Source organism: Nyctibius grandis, chromosome 7, assembly GCF_013368605.1.
Source record: "Nyctibius grandis isolate bNycGra1 chromosome 7, bNycGra1.pri, whole genome shotgun sequence".
NCBI lineage: Eukaryota > Metazoa > Chordata > Aves > Nyctibiiformes > Nyctibiidae > Nyctibius > Nyctibius grandis.
The window spans coordinates 10,047,775-10,070,816 of NC_090664.1; the positions used below are offsets into that span (position 1 = coordinate 10,047,775).

General features: G+C 40.5%; 1 protein-coding gene across 2 annotated transcripts in view; it reads left to right on the top strand.

Annotated features, from left to right (window-relative positions):
* The window catches only part of CPNE4 (copine 4), a 257,825-nt gene that overhangs the window by 197,302 nt on the left and 37,481 nt on the right, over positions 1 to 23,042 (top strand). For both annotated transcript variants that reach the window (XM_068404460.1, XM_068404459.1), the window contains exons 9-11: positions 9,046 to 9,132; positions 9,738 to 9,797; positions 15,554 to 15,687. In XM_068404460.1, the coding sequence (XP_068260561.1) occupies positions 9,046 to 9,132; positions 9,738 to 9,797; positions 15,554 to 15,687 (281 nt within the window). The remainder of the gene's footprint in view (positions 1 to 9,045; positions 9,133 to 9,737; positions 9,798 to 15,553; positions 15,688 to 23,042) is intronic.

A 23,042-nucleotide genomic window follows, 5' to 3' on the forward strand; every position in this document is an offset into this window, starting at 1 on the left:
TTTCTCATGTGCTGCATTCATTGCTGCCAGCTCTAACTTGAACCCATCAAGATGAAACTAATCAGTTTCCTAAATATCTCATGAATTACAGTCCTAAGGGAAAATGAAATTGTTAGCTTATTAATAATTTCACTTCTTTATGTCAGCCTGATCTTTTCAAATTGAAGTTGATGGTAATTATTGAATATGAGAAATTATTCAGCATATCTAATTGCAGAAATTGTAATTTCCTATTATTACTTACTCCTGAAGGTGCTGGTTTTGATAAATTGTCTGAGAGGGAGTTTAAAATGTTAACTTTCTAATCTGCTGATAATTTGTATTCACTGCTTCATGGTGATCTCAAAACCAAACACAAATGCCCAATAAGCTTTATTTGGGCTTTATATTAAGGTTCTGTTTATAATGTGTTTATAGAAAGCTAACAGAGTCAAAAGGTGTTTAATAAATGGTAAGCAGTCAGGCTATTCCGTAGGTCAAGAAGTTTTTATGATTCTTCTAGATATTTTTTATTGATGTTCTTAGAACAACCTAGACTTTAGCAAATGCCGCTCACGTGTGTACAATACTGTTGAGATATATCAGTCAGATATTAACCCATTATAAATAACTTCTGAACAGAACCTGGGTGTAAACAAAACCCCACTTTGCTCTCTCAAATTAAATCAGAGGATCAAAACTTAAACCAAACTGAATTTGAGTGGAAATAAAACCTACCTAAAGAGGTAAACAGATTCCAGGAGGAATAACATTAGCAAGGCCAGTGATGTGACAACACTCCAGTTTTGTATACAAATAACCTGTGGCTGGGAAAGGGACTGTGTGGGAGTGGTAAAGAATGTATATTTCCAATGTAAACATCTTCAACAGAGCATCGCAGTCCTTCCCAAACAGACAGCTTGTTGGCCAAGACAAGAGAGTGGCAGTCTGGAGTGCCAGGAATGGCTGTGAAGGATAAACTATATATTCTTTATTATGATGGAGAGACAATGTGCTCTTTTCATCCTCAGCTGGCGAAAAGGATAGTTACTCTTTCAGAGGCATAAGAAGTTAATAAAGCCATTTGTCAATTCTTGTTCTAGGTTGACACTTCAGTATCAAAGTGCTGTCCAGGAATGTTTTAATGTTGCACAATGCTTTAAGTGCCTGAACCTTTGTCTTGCTAAGGGCCTGTCATTTGCCATTTGCAGGCTGCCTTTCACCTGTAACACTGCAAAAGTGCAGCTTTTCTCCTCCACACGCCTAAGGTGTGTGGCATTATTTCTTCCTTGTTGCTGTCATTCTGTGGGCATCCACCTGCAAAACCCGATGCTGTTGTTACAGCCAGTTCTCTTGGGACACAATTGCCACCGACGTGTGACTCAGACCTTCTCCCTCCTCCTCTTTTCTAATCCTTGTTTTGTAGGCTATTCTAGAGGAAAACAAGATTTAGTGGATAAGATAGTAGGTAGTAGCCATTTAAGTGGCTAATAAATATTGTCCGAAAAATATACATGCACATGCTAGATGGCTCTTTCAAGTGATGAAAGCAGGCTTCAATGAGCACTAATAGCATGATATGCAAGAAAAAGCTGTAGGGAGTTTGAGCAGATCCTGGTGAAAACAATGTAGTTATTATGGAAAAAGTATTGTGATCACATGTTGTATGGGAGAGGTCACTTGTGTGAGAGACTATGTCACTTGTCAGTTTGCTGGAGCCAGAAAGCAATTTCCCTTTCCCTTTCTCTCTTTCTCTCTCCCTCAGTCCCTCCTTCATCCTCTATAATTTTTCTCCCTTTTTCCCTCTCTTTCTCTCTCTGTCCCTCCCTCCCTCATTCTATCTCCTTTTTCTCTATCCTCCAGAAATAACTATTGCTGCTAAAGGCAATATATGCCATTAGCTGTAGACCCCATAAATACATCTTAGTGCATAGTTTATCTCAACATTCTTTGTGCAACATAAAGTAATGTGATTAGCATTTGTCAGTTTTTTCTTTAGTTTTATTCTCCCCAAAGAAAAAGCATGTGCAATAGAGTGTTTATTTTGAATAATGGAGGTTTAGTAAACTTGGAGGGAATGGCAGAGGAGGAGGAAGGTGGTTTTCCCTCAAGTGGATGTGTTGCAAGGTATTTCTAACAAGGAAGGCCACATCAGAGAAATGTAATTTTACTTGGGTGAGGAGATGAGTAGGTTAGACATAGTCCTTCTCCTAGAAGAGACTTTTTCATAGCCTCAGACCAGAAAATGTTCTGTTTTCCATGTATTACTCCTTTCAGTCAGAGGAATAAAACTGCCAGCTACATCCTTCAGCCCATGGCGTTACGCATTCTTTCACATAGCATCACAACAGTGAGTGTCAAAGATGAGGACCAAAACCTGGAATTTCAGCTCAGATTCTGTAAAAGCCAGTGTAAGGAGCAGAACTCAGGTCTGACATCCCTGCTTTAGTTGCCAAGGAGACACAGTGTAACTTTTTATTCTGGTTATATTTTCTTTTATGCAGTAGACTTTATGGCCAGCTACAGTACATTGCTATAGTTCTGTCAAAAGATAATCAAACACCATAGTGATTGTCAACCAGGGTTTTTCACTCTCCCAGGCAACTGGAGAGAATAGGAGGGAACATTTATCATTGATGGGGGATCCAGGAACTTCCCTTAAGTACCAGCTGCAAATCCAGTGTTAAAGGAGGCTACACCAGTGGCACAGCTCTCCCTCTCTGCCCATCAGCAACGTCCGTATTAGTTGGTATGAGCTCCACAAGTTGTCAGAAAAGCGTTAAGCAATAAGGGTGGGAATAACATAGTAGTTTGTGCCGGTGAGCAGGAAGAACTGTGTGTCATCTGTGAACTGCTAGTATTTCTCACTATTTCATTGGCTCACCTCATCTCTGGAGGAGTTGACAAGGATCTTGAAGTTGTCTTTTAATTGTACATAGTTTGTCCTCCAGAAAGCCCAGAGTATTCTGACCCATTCTTCAACTTCCCCCTCTTGGCTACAAGATACTTTTATCTTGTAGCCAGTCTATCAAGTGCTGCAGAACCACTTGAGATGGTCAGAACGGATATGTGTCACCTACTGACTTGAAGGAGGTGGTGGTGCTTCTAAGAGTGTTTCAGTTCCATCCTTGGGCTGGGTACTCAAAACCCAAGTTTTGAGTGTCAGCCTCTGATCAGATGAGCTTATAGTTGGCTTGCAGGCTTGCCTCCTCTGTGAGATTTCTTGGGAATTTGTGTTTGAGACCAGGCACCATTTAGATAAATGTTGTGAATCTAGCACTGGCAGCTTGCTAGTGATTGAACCAGTAGTGTGTGAAGGAAGGAGAGAAAATTCCTTCTCTGAATGATTGATCACCTGTTTTGATCAGGAATAGCATGAGTAGTTTATTAATTTCTTTCCTAAATGTGGCAGGTCCTGGGTGAGATTCACATGTCTTGAATTATGACTTCTTCAGAGTGACAGTTGCTTCTCCATGACTGAAAGGACTGAATTCTGGGAAAGCTGGTTGGTCTTTGGTTGGTGGTACAGGTGAAATTAATTCATGCTGTTTAAGAAGACTTCCTGATCATGAATAACCTCAGGATAATAGCTTGGTGTGTGTTTCTGTTCCGTAACTACCTTGTTGTCACAGACTGTTACATTCTGACACCTAGCCTGTTTTCATACTGACCATAAATAAAAAATGGCACAAACACATCCTGTTGTTCAAATGCACGTCTGAAGCAGACATTTCTAAACCTTCTATATAACATTTCCTACCATTCCAAAATTCATCATTTACTCCTTCACTATAATCTTGACACAAGAAAACGCAGCAAGAACAAGTCCATCCTGACTTGTGACAGTTTTTTTTTTAGTGAAAAACTAGTAAATACTTTGAGTTTATTGTATGCTTAGGATTTGTTGCAAATATATGTATAATATATATTTTTAATATGTGTGTATAGTGGCAGTTTTATAAGGTTTTACTAATAGTAATCTATCAAACATTTTAAAACATTAGAAAAGCTTGATAAAAATTTAAAGACTATTAAAACTTTTCAGAGTTGAAAGGAGAAATCCTCTGCTAATGAGAAAAAAGTCACTTTTTTTTTTTTAAATGGAAGCAATAAAACCAGAGGGATTTGGGGGAAAAAAAAAGTCATAGAAACATAAACCACCTGGATCCCCATGCAGCATGGGAGTTATGTAAGGAAAATCTGTTCCTGTATTACATAAAAATGGACACTTGTGCACACACACAAAAGGGAAGGGGAGGAAGAAACCCTACTGCACTTACTACCTCCACTGACATTCCTGCAAGTTCAGAGTGTTATTGTGGGGGTAGGGAGGGCTGCTGAGGTGCACAAGATTGGATGGGGTCCTGGGGGGATGTGAGTTGGGTTCCCCCATTTGTCCAGATATCTGACTATGATCCTACCTAGGGGCTTTGCATCAGGTAGCTCTTCAGATAACTGAGCATGGATGAGGCCATTAAGCCTTTGGTAATGGGCCAAGGAGTTTATTGACACAAATGGACAATTCCATGTCTAGTTTTATCAGGAGACAGGCAAGTTTGTCCAGGACTGTCTGCAACATCAGCAGCTGCTGTTGGCCCCAGAGAGGGCAACAGAGGTCTCAGAGGAGGGCGCAGCCATGTCAGGCACCTGCCACATCCATGTGATCAGGCAACCAGTGGTGCAACCTCAGGAGCGTGAGTGGGGCTGGGGGCCTTGGCTGGGAAAACAAGAAACACTTTGATTTTCACTTCATTCCCCAGGTGCAAGTTTCCAGAGGAAACCTCTGATAGTGATTTAAAACAGCTCTTCTCCCATGGTAGATGTCTTTCTGGAACAGAAGGGAAAAAAAAAACAACACATTCTGTCCTCTTGCCTGAAGGGATGGCAGGAATAAACTAGCCTTTTGGGCAGGAGGAGTTGCAATTCGCTTAAAAGTGACTTGCTTTTCTTGAGGCATCAGAAAGGGATAATGGAGGATATAATGCTGCCTGCTATCGATCGGGTTTTTTTGCCCTGTCTATTAGACCATGATGCCTCCTTTGTCATTTGCAAACTATGTAATTTGTTGCAGCAGCTGTACATGAAGGAACAAGAGACAAACAAAAGGATTGCAGGGGAGGCTAGAGAACATGCTAATGATAACCCAAGCTTTGCCATAGCTCTTTAGCCCTTTCCTCACAGGACTACCCGACGTCCTGGTGTGTAAGCACAGTGTCCCAGAGAAAGCAACTGCTCTGTATCATGATTTCTCTTGCATTAGTGTACATGAAACTCTCCTAACACCTTTATTTCTTTCTCTGAATAGCTTGTGCTATTGGTAGCCACACTGTTGCAACTTCGGTTCTACAATGGTTGCCTGCACTTAGTCACTTCCACTTCCCTTTGCTGGTGTGTGCATGGGTGATTGCACTGTTTGCTCTTCTCTTCTGAAGGTTTGGTAAGAAAAGGGGTAAGGGTGTTTGGGAAGGCAGCATCCTTCACTGCAGAGAGTAACACCTCCCATTGGGGGATCTGTGTCTCCTCATTACAGCAATGAGAGGATTAGGACCTTACAAATGTCAGCATTAGTTTTCTGGCTTTCATTGAAGAATAACTGGATGGAGTTTGTTTTACATTCAGAAATTCTCCACACAGTGGATTAAATTTCAAGGTATGAAAGAAACATCGAAGCAGTATAGCCTAGGGGTTCATTACCAACATTTGCAACAGTACTTAAATTAACAGCAGATAGTTAAAACCAGGTTGCTTTCTGTTTCAGATTCACTGTGGTGTTTGACAGGGAAAGAGCTTGCATAGCCCAGAGCTGTCAGGCACTCGGAGGAAATGCTAAGTGACTTTCAGAATGATGAATCCGAACTTCACAATGTTTACCGTTAGTGTCAGATTGCAGACTCTTGTATTAGTTTCCTCTCAACTGAAAAGTTAATTTAAGAGACAAAAATGCATCGACAAAAAACAATGATGTCAGATACCAAATCAATACTGGGAATGTAGGAACAGACTGAAAATTGAGCTTGGCCTCACAGTGCAAGCAAAATATTTGAAAATTTTTTCTCATTATTACTTACCTGCTTAGAGCTGTATTCTGAACTCTGTTCCCTTTAGAAGAGCTGGAGATATGACAAGGCCTATGTGAGGAATTTCCTTCAAATGATGCTTGTCACATCTTCAGCTCAAACTGTGGGAATTGCCAAGGTCAGAACTGGATCTTGGTGGGTAAGTGAAGACTGAGAGTTTTATGTAAAACAGCCTTATTGTTTTTTTAAGCCTATGAATTGGGAAAAGACTCCTCTCCTCTCCTCTCCTCTCCTCTCCTCTCCTCTCCTCTCCTCTCCTCTCCTCTCCTCTCCTCTCCCTCCCTTCCCTTCCCTTCTTTATAGTATCACATCAACAGATTTAATAGGTGCAAAATTGTTCTTTTTTGTGTTTTCCTGCTTTCTAGGAATTTGCTAGTCTGTTCTTTCCTTTGCTTCATTATCCATATCAGCCAATGAGATGTTAGTGGCTTGCACATGGAATATTTTAATGAGCTTTAGATAATTGCTGAGAATTGTTATCCATGCATCTCAAAATGCATTGCAAAGGTAGGTGAACATTCCTAGTTGCATTTTACAGTTAGTGCAGAGAAGCTGAGAGGCTGGCCACAGGCACAGAGTTTTGTCCCTTGAAGTAGTGTTTTATGCTGCTTTGGTCCTTATATAGTGTAAACTTCTTCCAGAAGCCAATTACATGAACATAATGTTTATTGGGCTTAAATAATCCTTTTCCCGAGGGGAGGAATTATGTGCATAGTGTAAGGGTTCATATAGGTCAGACCTTGTTTAAACATACACGTTGAAAAGTGTTCATGATGGAGGATTATAAAATTAAGGGGGTGCACCTTGGACATTCATGCAAAAGCAATGAGGTCTCTCCAGTGTAGTTCAGTGTCAAAGGGAGGAACGCAAATCCTGATTCCTATTTTTTCTCTCTATCTGATATATTACAGTTTCTTTATAATATACAGACAGCACAATTTCTCTGTAGGAATGCTTCCAATAAGTTTGGAGACAACGGTATGCTAAACCATTTTGCCAGACAGCAACATACCAAGATGCGAGTGGGCAGTGCTTTTGCCTCACTGTCAGATTGCTTTCCCAAATATGAGTTTATCGCACTCTGGCGTTGCGTCACAGAGTGCTCTCTTTACTTGGAGAGAAGGGCTTTTATTTCTTAAGCCTGACTGCTTCTCCTGAGTAGAGAAAAAATGTTCATGGAGGATTTCCCCTGAACATGTGGGCCTGTGTCTGTCTGTCTTCTCAGTTGGAAAATTCATTTCACAAGACAAATAATTGAGCTGTAGGCTATCTAGGGGAGCAAGCAGATGTGCTTCCTGCAGTTGGAACATCTTTTTGTTTTTTCCCATTCTTCACTCTCTCACCTGTCTCCAGTAATGGAGTGATGAAAATACTTCCCCTGCCCTGTGCAGAAAAGGTCTCATATTGCTCCAAAGCCATATGTTTTGCCTTCCCTTTTTTGACATTTGACAAAAGCTCTAAGTTTGAAATACTTCAGAGACATCCAAATAATTGCTGTTAGGCAACGGTTTGAAGCCCGATGAAATCGCTGGGGCTATTCATAAGGTAAAAATAGTTTTACGTGCTCTAACACTTTGCTCAGACAGATTCTATATGAATGGCTTCACTATAGACAAAGTATTGTAACACTTATGAAGGTCTTCACTATAGGCAAAATATTGTAACACTTCAGACAGATACATTTCATTTCAAAATGTCATAACCGCCAGGGGAGGTTCAGGTTAGATATTAGGAAAAATTTCTTCACAAAAGAGTTATTAGGTATTGGAATGGGCTACCCAGGGAGGTGGTGGAGTCACCATCTCTAGAGGTGTTTAAGAAAAGACGGGATGTGGCACTTAGTGCTGTGGTCTAGTTGACACAGTGGTGTTAGGTCAAAGGTTGGACTCTGATCCCAGAGGTCTCTTCCAGCCTAGTTGATTCTGTGATTCTGTGATAATAGGCATTTTTAGGTAATAGGTCATCCTGGTTCCCTTTGGAGACATATTCTTTATGTTACCCAATATCACGTGTTTTCTCCCAGCACTTGAAAATACCTCCCTGAAAGAAAATAGTAATGTTCTTAACCGTATTTAATAGCACATTACAAATACAAATCTGGATTTACAAGCGCCAATCGATAGTTGCACATAAAAACACACGTTCTACTCCTGCAGTAAGAAGCATGAATAATATAGTAGACATTAGAGGTCAGGTTCTGAAAGCTTGGCCTTATCAATCTGCCTGAAACCAGAGGAGGGCAGAACATTGGAAATGGAAATCAGTAAGACTTCGGGAGATGTTGTGATGGGAACAAGACAACATATTTCAGTAACAAGGTAGGACTATTTTGCTGTAAAATTGACTATTTGTAAATAAAACTAATGAGAATATTTTCAAAAAAGGGCTTCAATGTATTCTTAGGGATTATTTTCAAATATATCAGTAATGAGTTCACTGCATCTTTGTGCACTTTTTAGTGATTTTCTTAACTTTTTTTTTTTACTATCAGACTTAAAGGAGAAACTATTGCTGTCTTTCAAGAGAGAGCAAGATGATCTCTGATCAGAATTTCTCCAATCAGGAGTTTAATACAACACCAGTGTTACTACATAGGCAGTTTGTAGTTAATTCAATGCATCAGGTTGCTCCCTCCAATATTTTCATTTGTATTAAGTTCTCTCTTTTTTTTTCCCTCTTAAACAATTTCAAAAGATCCTCAGTCTTACTTATGTAACGCGTGAACCTACAAGACTGGAAGATGACAACACATGAATCTGGATCTCTCTTAGTGCTGTGTCCACACTTATATGTTCGAAGACAGATGTTTGCCCTGGGCCTTTTTCTATTACAGTCACTCTCTGCATAGTTAATGGTTTTCATTTTTTCTTCTGTGTGCACCATTATTTGATAGGATTTAGTCAACTGTGGAAATCAGATGGTGCCATTTTTGTTAATGATTCAATTTGTACATAAATTTTCCTTCAAGAGTGACTGCTATTTTTCACAGGTACAATGGGAATGCATTAACCCCAAGTACAAAGCAAAGAAGAAGAATTACAAGAACTCAGGCATCGTCATCCTTAACCAGTGCAAGGTAAATACATGTTTTGCTCTTCGTCTGTCTCTTTACTAAGCTCTCAGCAATATATTTTAATGGTGTTTGGAAACATAGACAACAAAGTGGAACCACATATAGAATAGCAATGGAAACTGATCCACTACAAAAAAAAACAAAGACAAGGACTTGAATCCCAAAAGTAAGCTGACTGTCCCCAGTTCTCCTCGTTCATTTTTCTTGCCCTATCCCTGCTGTTGTGCAATGGAGTAGGCAGTACTAAACTCTTACACCCACAGGCTTGCCAATTGGTCTTTTGTGTGTTTCCCTTCTAATCCTTCCATCATTTCTGTAAAATTGCTCTTGTTCCTTCTAAACCAATAGCAAAGTTTCCACTGACTTCCCACTGAGAAGGAGCAGAGCTTGGTTCTACTTTTGATGTGCATTTTCCTTTCTGTTGTTTTAGAATTTTGATATTTTCTCTGTTTATATTTTTGTTTCTGTCTCAAACTATATTTAATGCTTTCTTTCTTACTTTATTTTCATTTGGTCCCTGCCCTCCTTCCAATTTACTTTTTTCAGGCAGTTCTCTGATGTTTTAGCAGTGCACAACTAATTTGAATGTCTTGCTTTCTTGTCTTCAGATCCACAAGATGCATTCTTTCTTAGATTATATCATGGGAGGCTGCCAAATACAGTTCACAGTAAGTGTCTTACTTCTCTAACTTGTTTTAAAGAAAGGGAATCCCCTTAGATACTGATTCATTATTTTCACAGAGAAATGATTCTTATATGCCATTCCTTGGTAAATTATTAAGGTCTTCTTGCAAAATGTATTAAGCCCGGAAGATAAAACTATGCTAATGCAGTAAGATTTTTCTTGCACATGCTAATTTACTTTTATGTTTTGCAGCAATGACAATCACGTTGCAAAAAGTAAAGACAACTTCATACAGGGGTGAGAAGCTAAGCTGGTGTAGTCCCACCAATTCCATCTGAGCTACACACAGTCCCAAAAGCTGGAGAACTGAATTAGCCCCTGTGACAGTGCTGACTGGCTTTGGGCTTTTGAGCCTCAGTTTGTTCACAAGAATTTCAAATAAATTCACTTGCTGGAACTGTATCACGGGGCGGGGAGGATTTTACCTCACCTGCCTTTAGCTGCTTAAATTATAAATGTCCTGTTCATCAGTCCTATGGGCCAGACTCCAGAATGAGTCTTCCATTAAAGCAAGTTGTTTCCCCTTTAGTGGTACCATAGAGAAAGTCACAGGCAGAGAGATAGTCCAGCCAGGGACCTCTCTCTGTCAGTCTGGGGTAAATGCTAGGGTAAATGCTGATGTTTCATACCTCAGCCGTAGCTACCAACAGTAAGATGGCACTACAGGGGCACAGGGTTGTAATTTAGAGCAAATTCAGTAGCTCTTCAGTTCAAGGAAGAGGGGATAAAATGATTTGCAGAGCCCTCCATAAACAGAAATACAATATTTTGCATTTCCAAATAATCATTTTTAGAAACATTAATGCTGTGTGGTTCTGATCTTTTCTTTTCCTTTTTTGTTTGGTATTTTGAATCTGGGAAATAAATTTAAAAAAAAATAAAAAATCAGTATTTCCCGTAGCATAGGAATACAGATTGTGGCTCAGTTCCAGTCTGGTTTATGTGACTTCTGATTTCATGCCAGTTACAGGGGTAAAATCTAATGCTCTAAGGTAATATCCTTGTTATGGACTGGAGATCTGATCTTTTCCTATAGCACCGTGCCCTGTTTCTGCTCCCAGGTATCAAGTATCAGACACTGGATGCAACTGAAATGTTCCGTTTCAGTTTTCCAGACAAGCCTTCATTTTCCAAAAAGATTAACAAAAAAAGAAAGATTTTTCTTTGTCCCAACAGAAAGTTCCAGCAACAGCAGCAGCTATAGACAGTAGTGGATTGTCTTCTTGTGTATGAATCATCTTTTTGAGGAGTAAAATATGCACTTTGCCAGTATATCTCTCAAACTTACTGGATAACATCCTGAAACGAGGACCTTGTTTCTGGTTTTGAAGGAAATGCCCACTGTAGTGGACAAAGATCTTTATAGCTGTCTTCTCTCAAGCAAAGCATCCTGTGCAATTACCTCTCCGTCTTACCGGGCTGCTTCTTCTGTTACCCCCACATGCCTGCAATGCCCATTTGTCCTCCAAATCTGAAACTTGCCAGTCCCTGGAAAGCCCTTTATCTTCCCTGACATTTCCTCCCTAAAATACGACTGGAAGAACTCAATTATCCAATATGTTCAAGGTCATTAGCAGAAAGACAGTAACGTCTTTAAGTAATATTTAAAAGCCTTTTCTAATCAGGGCAGGTGCTTAAGCACATGCAAAGACTGGTTAATATGCATTTCTCACAACTCTAGCTCAAGCACAGGAGCACAGTAACCATTAGAAAGTGTTCTAGGGATATACATATTATTATGTTATAGCTGTGCTTTTCAAACTCCTTTTGACTTCTCCTAAATGTTTTCCAGTGGAAGACCAAGTCCTTACACAATGCACTGAAGGGTTGTGGCAATTTGCTTGCCTTTTATTTACTTGTCGCAGATTTCCTATTAGTAGGCTGTGAACCACAAGTTGAAAACTGCTGTGTTAAAATATGTTAAAATGGATAGTTTTGCTTCTACTATATTTTATTATTTTAATATTTTGTTTTGCCGAAATGAAAGAAAACCATTGATATCAGGAAACTTAGGTAAACTCATCTGCAAGGACAGGCAGGGAGGACATAAAGGAAATGAAGGATCCATTATACTGTGAACCTCAGAGATCCCCAAATTACTGCTGACCTCAGTGGTAAACCCACCAGCTACAGTATTGTGTAAACTCATCACTATCAGTTTTCAAACTACACGGACTCAGGGGAAGCTGTTGTGGATGTCTCTGTGCCTGTAGCTCTGTTCATGCATAACCTAGTCGTTCTTCTTAAAGATCTTCACAAGCTGACTCTCCACATATTTTACTTGCACCAGTCCCCAGTGATGATAGCACAGCTTGGTTGTAAGATGTGTTGCTGCTTCCAGAAATGTATCAGAGATTCTCCAGTGGGCACTGAAACAAAAAGGGTGCAGCCTACAGGGGAGATATTCAATGCTCCCTTGCTTTCTTCACACTGTCAAATAATCTCCTTTTCACATAGTCCTAATCTGGTTAATTCAGACCACTGAAACAGAGGAGGCCTGTTCCTTCCACCTTCCCACATTTCCATTTCTTTTAAGTGGAATGGATCTGGAATTGTTTGAAACTCTCCTGGTACATGTATTGTTGTTGTTGTCTTAATATTAATGACATTTCTATTGAGTTCATGCTGTGTACAGGCAGTACGATACAACTGTGATTTTAAAGGGCACTTGCTGAGGGAGGGAAACTGGGATGCTAAGCATACATTTGATAACAAAAAGCTGTAGTATGATGTACCTGGTAATTTAAGGCACTAATGAAGGCTTTGGTAACATCATGCTGTGTGTTCTTGGGATACTTTGTACATCTATTGTAGGGACATAGTTTGTAGTTAGAAAGAATGTCTTTGAAAAACGAAAGTAAACTTTTCCTTCACTTGAAAACCATTTATTAAGAAGCTTTCATCTATAGAGATCAATAGTGCTGATTCCAGTCCGCTATTTTTATGCACTGCTTATTGCAAAACGCTGTATCTCTTATCAGACAATGTTCCCTGCTGCAGAAGAAACGTTCAGAAGTTCGCAGTGCAAATGGGCCTGTAGTCAGAAGACATTTTCATCACTTTAGGAAATACAGCAGAAAGGATGTGTAACATGCAGAAAAGGAACTGTAATAGAAAGATGTATTGGACAGATTCTCTCTCAGGCAGGTCACGGTGTTGGGCAGGCTGATTCGTTGCTGACAGATCTATCAGGAGGTCCAAGCTATGTAGGATGTTTTCAGTGCAATGAAGATCACATTTTTACAAGGCTGAGGAAAAAAGTACTAAGACTGTAGTTATAGCTACGTTATGTTCTTATTTAGCTGTGGGAAGATGACTGGTACATTGGAACAGATACATTTAAAGATACACTGATAAAAATCAAATTACGCACTGTAAAGAAAGATTCCTACTTTGCTTCCCACAAGATTAGCTCAGTTGTGACATTAGCGTAACTTCTGTGATATGTTAACTTAGTTTTACAAATCCTTATCCTATGTATTTGCACAAGGCCTTGGTACTGCTGGGTAATGCTAAAAGAGTAGAACTCCGCATTGTCATTTTGGAATCGTGGCAAGTAAGAGCAGTCATCTTTCTTAAAAGCCCTCCCCTTGGGAGTCAGAGATTTGGATCAAAGTCAAGCACACTGCATCCAAGTACAAATATTCATAAAGGCTTCATCATAGGAAGTTAGGATATTTTTTACTTATCAGCAGATCTCTACTACAAAGACCATTTCCAAAAAGGAAGCTTGTTCTGGGAAGGTTTTTCTTTCCCAAACACTAGCCACAGACTCTTTTCCAAACTTATGAAGCCCGCTGCTTATTCCTACACTGTGCTCTTGTGTTCAGTTAAAAAGCATTTAGCCGTGGCCAAAAGCCACGAAGGAAGACTTGTCCAGTTCTGTCTGATATGTCACTCGAGTCTTGTTAACGTCTGGTTTGGGATTATCAGTAAGAATGCCAACTTTTAAAAATTTTACAGGAATGCCCTTTGTTTCTCTATCATACAGTGACGTTTTTGCACTTTCTATAATCAGAACAAAAAATTAAGGTTAAATTAATATAAGAGAAAAGATACGTGTTTTTAAGAAAATATGCACACCTTGGCTAAGGTTTTTTAAAAATGTGTCCCAAAACTAAGCTAATCCATACAACTATCTATGGATTTACGTTAGGTTTCAGAAACCAGTGATGTTTCTTTTTCCTCAGTTACCTACGTGCATGCAAGTGAGAACGTGAGAGGTTTCGCATTGATTTATTCAAGTTAAATAGAGCTATTGTTTTCGGAAAAAGATCTATGTGGAAAACAGACTCACTGCTTCAGTGCATGAACAGTGTGTAGGGAAGCAGAGGTGAAAGATTACTTTATTTGCAAGTCAAATCAAGCTCATATCTCCTGACTGAAATGTGGTGAGGTGCCGGGGGTTCATAGTTGATCAAGGTGACGAAGGGATTTCCAAGCTAACTAGTGCCCGGTGAAAAATATTTTTCTTCAGCTAAGGGTTAGAGGTGGAAAATCAGAAACGGTGGGGAAAAGCCATGTTGAGTTGACGCAGTATGATTTTTCCTGTCTAGTTTTTAGCAACAAAAAATAAATTTCAGGAAGACTCTGTCATTCTTGTAAGGGAGAATGAAAATGTCATGTTTCTTCCCTGTGCCAGGCAGAGGATGTGGCTGGGGAAGCTGCACATTCACAGAGGCAACCTGGGACTTCAGAGTTCTTTTTGCAGCCTTCAGCAAGGCCCTTACCTGTCAACTGCACTGTAAAACTGAAAACTGAATTCTGTGCCTTTGTCTGTTGAATACCCAGGTATAACGGGGTTTTTTTGAGGAAGAGGTCACTGGACAAAATCATAAGGAAGGTTGTAAATGGCTTTCTTCCCTCTATGAGACCCTTTGGGTTTCTTGTTGCTCCTTTTAGGAATGCCTAGAAAGCAGTATCACAAATTCAGAAGAGGGCTTTCTGGTCCATGATAGTCATATCACAGGAAGACACATGCCAGAGTGTATCTTGAGTGAGAAGTATAAACAGCACTCTAAAAGGGAGAAATTAATTTTAAGAGGATTCATTAACATTTGCTTTTGCACTGAATGTTTCCCACAATCTTCTGTAAGTCTTTTCAAAACAAAAATCTGTGCAGGATTCAAGCTTTATTTTTACCCTGCACATCACCTTTAAGCTTGCTATCATCTATGAAATTGGGAGGGTTAATTATTTAATGCTTAGATGTTTTGAAGATAAAAATACCAGACAGGCAGTATCTACTACTATTACTACAGCCACAGTAAGGTTTAAAATAGCTAAGAAATGTCCCTAACCGGAGTTTTAATTCATAGTTTTTGTAGGACTTTTAACTCTCTCAGGGCATTTTTGCTGCAAAGCTTTTATGTCCTGAACGTCTGAGCTAGAATAATTTAATTAACATCTGAGCTAGAATAATTTAATTAAATATGAGAACCTATAGATAGTTAATTTGATTAATTTATATTAGAACATCATTTTCCACATAGAATAATCATGCGGTTCATTTTTTTCCTAATTATGCCATTTTAGTTTTATTATCTCTTATTTTATAAGTTATCATTTACTTTTAGACGTATTTATCAATACTATCCTAATTCAAATTTGATGAAGTACACTGTAAAATGACCTCTGCAGTCTTTACAGAAAACTGTTTCTGGTAAAGATATACGGTTGGTGTGGGTATACATATGCCCAGAAGAGCTCCACAACACATTGACTTTTCTTCTTTTCCAGGTAGCTATAGATTTCACTGCATCAAACGGTGATCCTAGGAATAGCTGCTCACTGCACTACATCCACCCCTATCAACCCAATGAGTACTTGAAAGCATTGGTAGCTGTTGGGGAGATTTGCCAAGACTATGACAGGTAAATAACCACATTTGATAATAGAGTTGTCTTTAGAAAGTGTTTTCACAGTGTGAAATCAATGACTGCCTGCTGCCGGCTGCAGTAGCTCCGTGTTTAGTCACTTAAGAGAAATGACTGCACGTCAGAAAGATTAGTCTAACTTAACATGCTTTTGAGAGTGACAGTGCGTTCACGTTAGCATCGTGGTAATGAAAGGCCCCAGTTCTTGGCTGTTTGGCTGATATATGTGTTAAGTTTCAGGTTTGTAATCACATGCCAAAATTGTGTGTTTGATTGGGTTTTTCATTTGTGTTAAACTTGAAGCCTGTTTTGCAGATGCTGATAGCATCCTTTCTGATACACTTGGGGGTCTGGTTCTGTCCCATCCTACAGAAAAGTGTTCCCGAGATGTTGTATTTGAAACTGAATTTGTAGCTGTCTAAACTGCTTAGTGGCCGTGTCTACTCTTAGAAGTAAATGTGTGGTCTTTTTCAGTGTTCTCCTGGCCTGTTGAATATTATAGTCTCTTCTAAAATAAATATTAAAAGATAGTGAAAATGTGTGCATACAACATGCCTTTAAATAAATAAAAAAAACCCAAGTGATTGGGCCAAATATGCTTTGATTACGTTATGTACTTCTGTTGCTTTCAAATAGGCTGCCTGCTTCTATCAAATTAATTGCCTATTATTAATCTAATTACCGAGTGCATTTCCTTTAAATGTTCTTTCTTTGTTGATAAAGCATAGTATCTTACACATTCTTTCTAATCTTCGCATATGTAATAGACATCCACCCACCACTTTGCCATATGTAAATACCAGATCTCAAAAAACCAATGGTATTTCCAGTCAACTTTGAATTATACTTTCTGTATAAGTTGTGGAGTGACTTAATACTGTGGTTTGCCTGTTACATGTTGCATATACGCATTAGCCTGCGCAGAGGCACTTCCATTTGCATGGTAATGAGATGTCTTCTCAACGAAGAATGAGGAAAATACTGCCCTGATACAATTTCTGTAAGAATTTGATGGTCAAGCTTAGTCAATGAGTCTGAGAAAATTAATATTTTATTGTAAGTGAGCTGATAATTCCTCAGTCATTATCCAGTAATTTACTAACTACTAGCAATGATTCAGAGGATTAATATACTTCAAAATAGGGAAAGGAATAAAAAGGACTGGATAATGCACACAGATTTTTTCATTTTATCACTTAAGGTGTATTTTTCAAGAAAATGAAACAGTTAAGTGTCACAGACCCTCCTGTATGGAGATATTATTAATCCCAAAGCAGGATTCTTCTCTTAATATAGCATATTCCAATCAGTACAAAAAATAATGGCCAGTCATTTTTTAAATTAAATCATCAGCATCATTCAGTTCTATTGTGCTGCAGAAAATGCCTATTGATGCTAATCAGCACAATTAAGGTTGTATGAGCTATGGACTAGGGCTGAACAAAAGCTAGAATTTCTTTTCCCAGGAAAATGTCACCTTTCTGGCATGTGTTTGACCTGTACACGCTCTCAAGTTGTGACACTATAAATATATGCCCATGGGTAAGTTGATTTAGCATGGCCAGTGCTTTCTGATCAAAATGTCAAGTGAGAGCCTTTTCTTTGTACTTGCACATTTTGAATCCAGCAAACTGGAAATGAAAACTTATAATTTCTCTAAAGAATAAAAGAAATTATGAGGAGCAAATGTTCACACAAAATAATCTACAGGTTCTATATAGGGGTCCTTTTTGTGTTTAATTGCAGTCTTGAAACGTATGAGCACATATGACCTATAACGCAGGTCTTCTGTATATACAATTTTTAAAAAAGGGTTTTGAATTCAGTAAAAATCCAAAATGTGGCACAGATCCATAACTGCTCCAGTGGGCCCAGTTTGCTTCAAATACTGGAGTAGGATTTCTGTTTCCAGGTTAAGATCAGACAGAAGTTAAAAGAGAGGGACCCACTGAACCTAAGGGCTGTTAAGAGCCAGAGTGTGGTCATTTGCACAGGGGCATGTCTTTAGTAGGATTAAAATATGAGAGCACAAAGACAGCAGTGCTCTTACCTTAAGGTTTATAGTTTGTACCCATCAGTTATCTCAAATAGGCAGAACTGTCTGATTTCAATCCAAACCAAGAAAAAAGGAGTGGTTTTTTTGGGTCTCAGGATTAATGTATTTACATCAAATGAAAGAATAGTTAGAATCAAGTAAAATCTGTTGTTTGCAATGCTTTTTGCATTCCAATAGCATAGCTGTTGAATGCTAAGTACAGAATCACAGAATCAACCAGGTTGGAAGAGACCTCAGGGATCATCGAGTCCAACCGTTGCCCTGACACCACCCTGTCAACTAGATCATGGCACTAAGTGCCATGTCCAGTCTTTTCTTAAACACAGCCAGAGATGGTGACTCCACCACCTCCCTGGGCAGCCCATTCCGATGTCTAATAACCCTTTCTGAAAAGAAATTCTTCCTAATGTCCAACCTGAACCTCCCCTGGCGAAGCTTGAGGCTATGTCCTCTTGTCCTATTGCTAGTTGCCCGGGAGAAGAGGCCAACTCCCACTTCACTACAACCTCCCTTCAGGTAGTTGTAGACTGCAATAAGGTCACCTCTGAGCCTCCTCTTCTCCAGGCTAAACAACCCCAGCTCCCTCAGCCGTTCGTTGTAGGTCAGACCCTCCAGACCTTTCACCAGCTTGGTTGCCCTCCTCTGGACTTGCTCCAACACCTCAACATCTTTCTTGAAGTGTGGGGCCCAGAACTGGACACAGTACTCAAGGTGTGGCCTCACCAGTGCCGAGTACAGAGGGACGATCACTTGCCTAGACCAGCTGGCTACACTATTCCTAATAGAGGCCAGGATGCCATTGGCCTTCTTGGCCACCTGGGCACACTGCTGGCTCATGTTTAGCCAGCTGTTGATCAGCACCCCCAGGTCTCTTTCCGCTGGGCCGCTTTCTAACCACTCTTCCCCCAGCCTGTAGCGCTGCATGGGGTTGTTGTGGCCAAAGTGTAAGACCCGGCACTTGTTCTTGTTGAACCTCATGCTGTTGGTCTCAGCCCATCTATCTAACCTGTCCAAATCCCTCTGTAGGGCCTTCCTACCCTCCAGCAGATCGACACTCCCACACAGCTTGGTGTCATCTGCAAATTTGCTGAGGGTGCACTCAATCCCTACGTCTAGATCATCTATAAAGATATTGAACAGCACCAGCCCCAGAACTGAGCCCTGGGGAACACCGCTAGTGACCGGCCGCCAGTTGGACTTTGCCTCGTTCACCACCACTCTCTGGGCTCGGCCATCCAGCCAGTTTTTAACCCATCGAAGAGTCCACCCATCCAAGCCCCGGGCAGCCAGTTTGTCTAGGAGGATGCTGTGGGAGACAGTGTCGAATGCCTTACTGAAGTCTAGATAGACTACATCCACAGCCCTGCCCTCATCTACTAAGCAGGTCACTTTGTCGTGGAAGGAGACCAGGTAGGTCGAGCAGGACCTGCCTTTCATGAATCCATGTTGGCTGGCCCCGATGCCCCGATTGTCCTGCATGTGCCGTGTAATGGCACTCAGGATGATCTGTTCCATCACCTTGCCTGGCACCAAGGTCAGGCTGACAGGCCTATAGTTCCCTGGATCATCCTTCCGACCCTTCTTGTACATGGGCGTTACATTTGCTAATTTCCAGTCAGCTGGAACTTCTCCAGTTAACCAGGATCTGCCGGTAGATAATCGAGAGTGGTTTGGCAAGTTCATTTGCCAGTTCCTTCATTACTCTGGGGTGAATCCCATCCGGGCCCATAGCCTTGTGGGTGTCCAACTGGCACAGCAGGTCACTAACCGTCTCCTCCTGGATTACGGGAGGTTCACACAGCCCCCCGTCCCTAACTTCAGGCTCTGGGGGCCGAGTCTCCTGAGGACAACTGGTCTTGACATTAAAGACTGAGGCAAAGAAGGCATTGAGCACCTCTGCCTTTTCCTCATCCCCTGACACTACACTACCCTCCTCATTCAGTAAGTGGTGGAGGCTCTCCTTGACCCTCCTTTTGCTGTTGATGTATTTATAAAAGCTTTTTTTGTTATCTTTGACTGTAGCAGCCAAATCAAGCTCTAATTGAGCTTTGGCCCTTCTAATCTTCTCCCTACACGACCTGGCCACGTCCCTATAGACCTCCCAAGTTACCCGACCCTTCTTCCAGAGCAAGTAGGCTCTCTTTTTTTCCTTAAGTTCTAGCCTAAGTTCTCTGTTTAACCAGGCCGTTCTTTTTCCCCAATGGCTTGTCTTCCTACACACCGGGACAGCCTGCTCCTGAATATTAGCAATTCCCTTTTGAAGCATGTCCAGCCTTCCTGGACTCCTTTGCCCTTCAGGACCGACTCCCAAGGGACTCGGTCCACCAGCCTCTTAAACAGGCTAAAGTCAGCCCGCCGGAAATCTAAGGCAGAAGTTCTACTCTAGCCCGCCGGAAATCTAAGGCAGAAGTTCTACTCTTGCCCCTCCTTACTTCCCCCACTATCGAAAACTCTAACATTTTGTGGTCGCTACTCCCAAGACGGCCACCGACCCTCACATCTCCCACTAGTCCTTCTCTGTTCACAAACAACAGGTCAAGCAGGGCCCCTCCTCTAGTGGGCTCATTTACCACTTGCATGAGGAAGTTGTCCTCCACACATTCGAGGAATCTCCTAGATTGCTTCCTCTCTGCCATGTTGTATTTCCAGCAGACATCCGGCAAGTTGAAGTCGCCCACGAGTACAAGGGCCGGTGACCAGGCGGCTTCTGACAGCCGCTTGTAAAACGCCTCCTCCGCCTGCTCATCCTGGTTGGGTGGTCTATAACAGACTCCCACCGTAATGTCCGCTCTGCCGACCTTCCCCCTGATCTTCACCCATAAACATTCAACCTTGTCATCCTCACCGTCTTCCTCAATTTCGACACAGTCCAAGCACTCCCTAACATACAACGCTACCCCACCGCCTCTCCTGCTTCGCCTGTCCCTCTTAAAGAGCTTATAGCCATCCATAGCAGCACTCCAGTCATGAGAGTCATCCCACCACGTTTCTGTGATGGCAACCACATCATAACCTTCCTGCTGTACAGTGGCTTCTAGCTCTTTCTTTTTGTTGCCCATACTGCAGGGGCAGTACTTTTGCTACACTTATATACCGAAAGACTGCTTTTTTATATTTAAAAAAAAAGCCTATGGCTATTACTTAAAATACTTCTGTAATTAGAAACGTTCAAATTTATTTGTAGTTTGGGAGAAATTTGACTGGCAAGTAATATATAGAGAGACTACACTCAAACCCCAAAATTTTCTTTTATATACTCTAGTTAGTTCTGTCGATCAAGCCAAATCTTCTCATAATCTAGGTTTCTGTATGTATCAGCCCAACGTAATGTATCTCTAACTAATTAATGCTCCAAATTAAGTGCTACCTCACATCCCTTGATACAGTGGAATAATCCCTGCTCATCCAAAAGCCCGTTTATCTGTATGGTTCAGAGATTCCTGAAACAGTTAAATGAGTAGCGCTGTTCTGCGTAGTTAAGCGTGAAAGAATAAGGTTCATTCTTTCATCAGCAATATTCAGAGAATGAGAAATAGACGTTGATTATTATCCTGATTGTAGAAATGCTGCAGTCCTCTAGGAATAGGCCAATCTGATAATGGTATGGGAAATGGAAGAGCTGTTCACCTGCACAAAAGGCAATACTTTATCTATATGGTGGAATCGTTTCAGGCTATAACAATATTTGTCATAAGAGAGAAGATAAAGTTTGTATGTGATATAATCTGTGCTAAGTAACAGTAGCAATGGATCATAAAGGAAGGAGAAACATTCATTAGTTTTAAGGAATTAGGCTCTAAAATGTAGTTAGAAATACTGGAAAGGGGAAAACACATTAAAAACTTTTATTGAAAATATTTGGTAAAATAAGCAGACAGCTCCATGGAGAAGAATTTATTTTAAGATAAATGACTCATGAATGTTTAAAGATGACCTCATGAAGCAGTAAGTGAGAAATATGTATTTCCTTTTAAACATTTTCACAAGCTTTCTTTTATATTAATTTTATCACTGGTATAATTTTACCTTGAAATTGAGCAAGTCTACTCTACGTTTTTGTGTCACAGAGAAACAGATTAAAATGATGAAAAATCATTGGGTACTGAAGTGTTTAATATTAAAAGGACTGCTTCTGTGTCATTCCATATTTATTCTTTACCTCAGTAATTTCAGTATTGAGTTCTCTGGATCAGAAGTCAAATCAAGTGGTTTCTGACAAGCTGCAGTATCAGCCTAGCCAGGATCCTGAAAAATCAGTTGATCACTACCAAATGTGTGTATATTCCTTCTACATGTTTTGAACAATGAGTTAGCAAGTGTACTTCAGGCAGATGAGGTTATACCCAGCTCTCTGTGCACTGTGGCTGGCTTAGGACTTCTAACCTTCACCAACTCTGAACAACGCTTTTGGCCACCCTTTTGTTTTGGAGCCTGGTGGAGACCCCTTCAAGAGAATGCTATTTTCAAAGGATAGATGGCAGATGTCTTTACTGGTTGAATACCCAGATGTGAGGAAAGACAAACTCATTCATCAGTTGAAATATCAGACCTGTGAACCAGAATCTTATAAAAGGCATGAAACTCTGTAAGTTATATAGTAATAATTTTGAATGTGTCTTGTTCTCCGTGTCAGCTGTTCCCCAAATACTTTTCATTTGTATCACAAAACTGCCCCCTGCTCACCATGGAACAACACTGCTTTGTAAGCCAGAGAAGCCTATGGCTAAACTGGGGAATCAGGGAATTTTTCCTTTCCCCTGTGTCCGAACATAAGGTCTGGCCATGTCCTGACTGCAAGTCAGGACCTGACCTACCTCTTCTCCCTTCTTCTTCGCACATCCTGGCTTCCATCAAATGGAAGCTGAGGCATGTGGACAGGGAGGAGCTCCCATGCTCTGCAGGAGGATGTACCATCTGAATAACAGTGGGGAGATCGCGCCTGCAAGCCACACAGCGCAACACAGCTGCTTTGTGTAGGCGAGAAACAGCACCCAAACAGTATTGAGATGTGCCCTCAGCACATATATGTGCACACTGACAAGTCTGTTTCCATTGTTATAATCTGGAAACATCTATGAAAACTAGTATCTATAGATAAAACAAGTACTTTTCCCGAGATAGGTGCGGGTGTGCTGTGAACCTCTCACGTAAGCACCTAGAGCTATATACCTAGACATACACTTATATATTATGTATATACAACTAGAGTTTTACTTGTGTGTGTATAAAAATATAGGTATGCGTATAATATATATGTATTTTTGTATATATATGTATAATATATATGGTTAACACT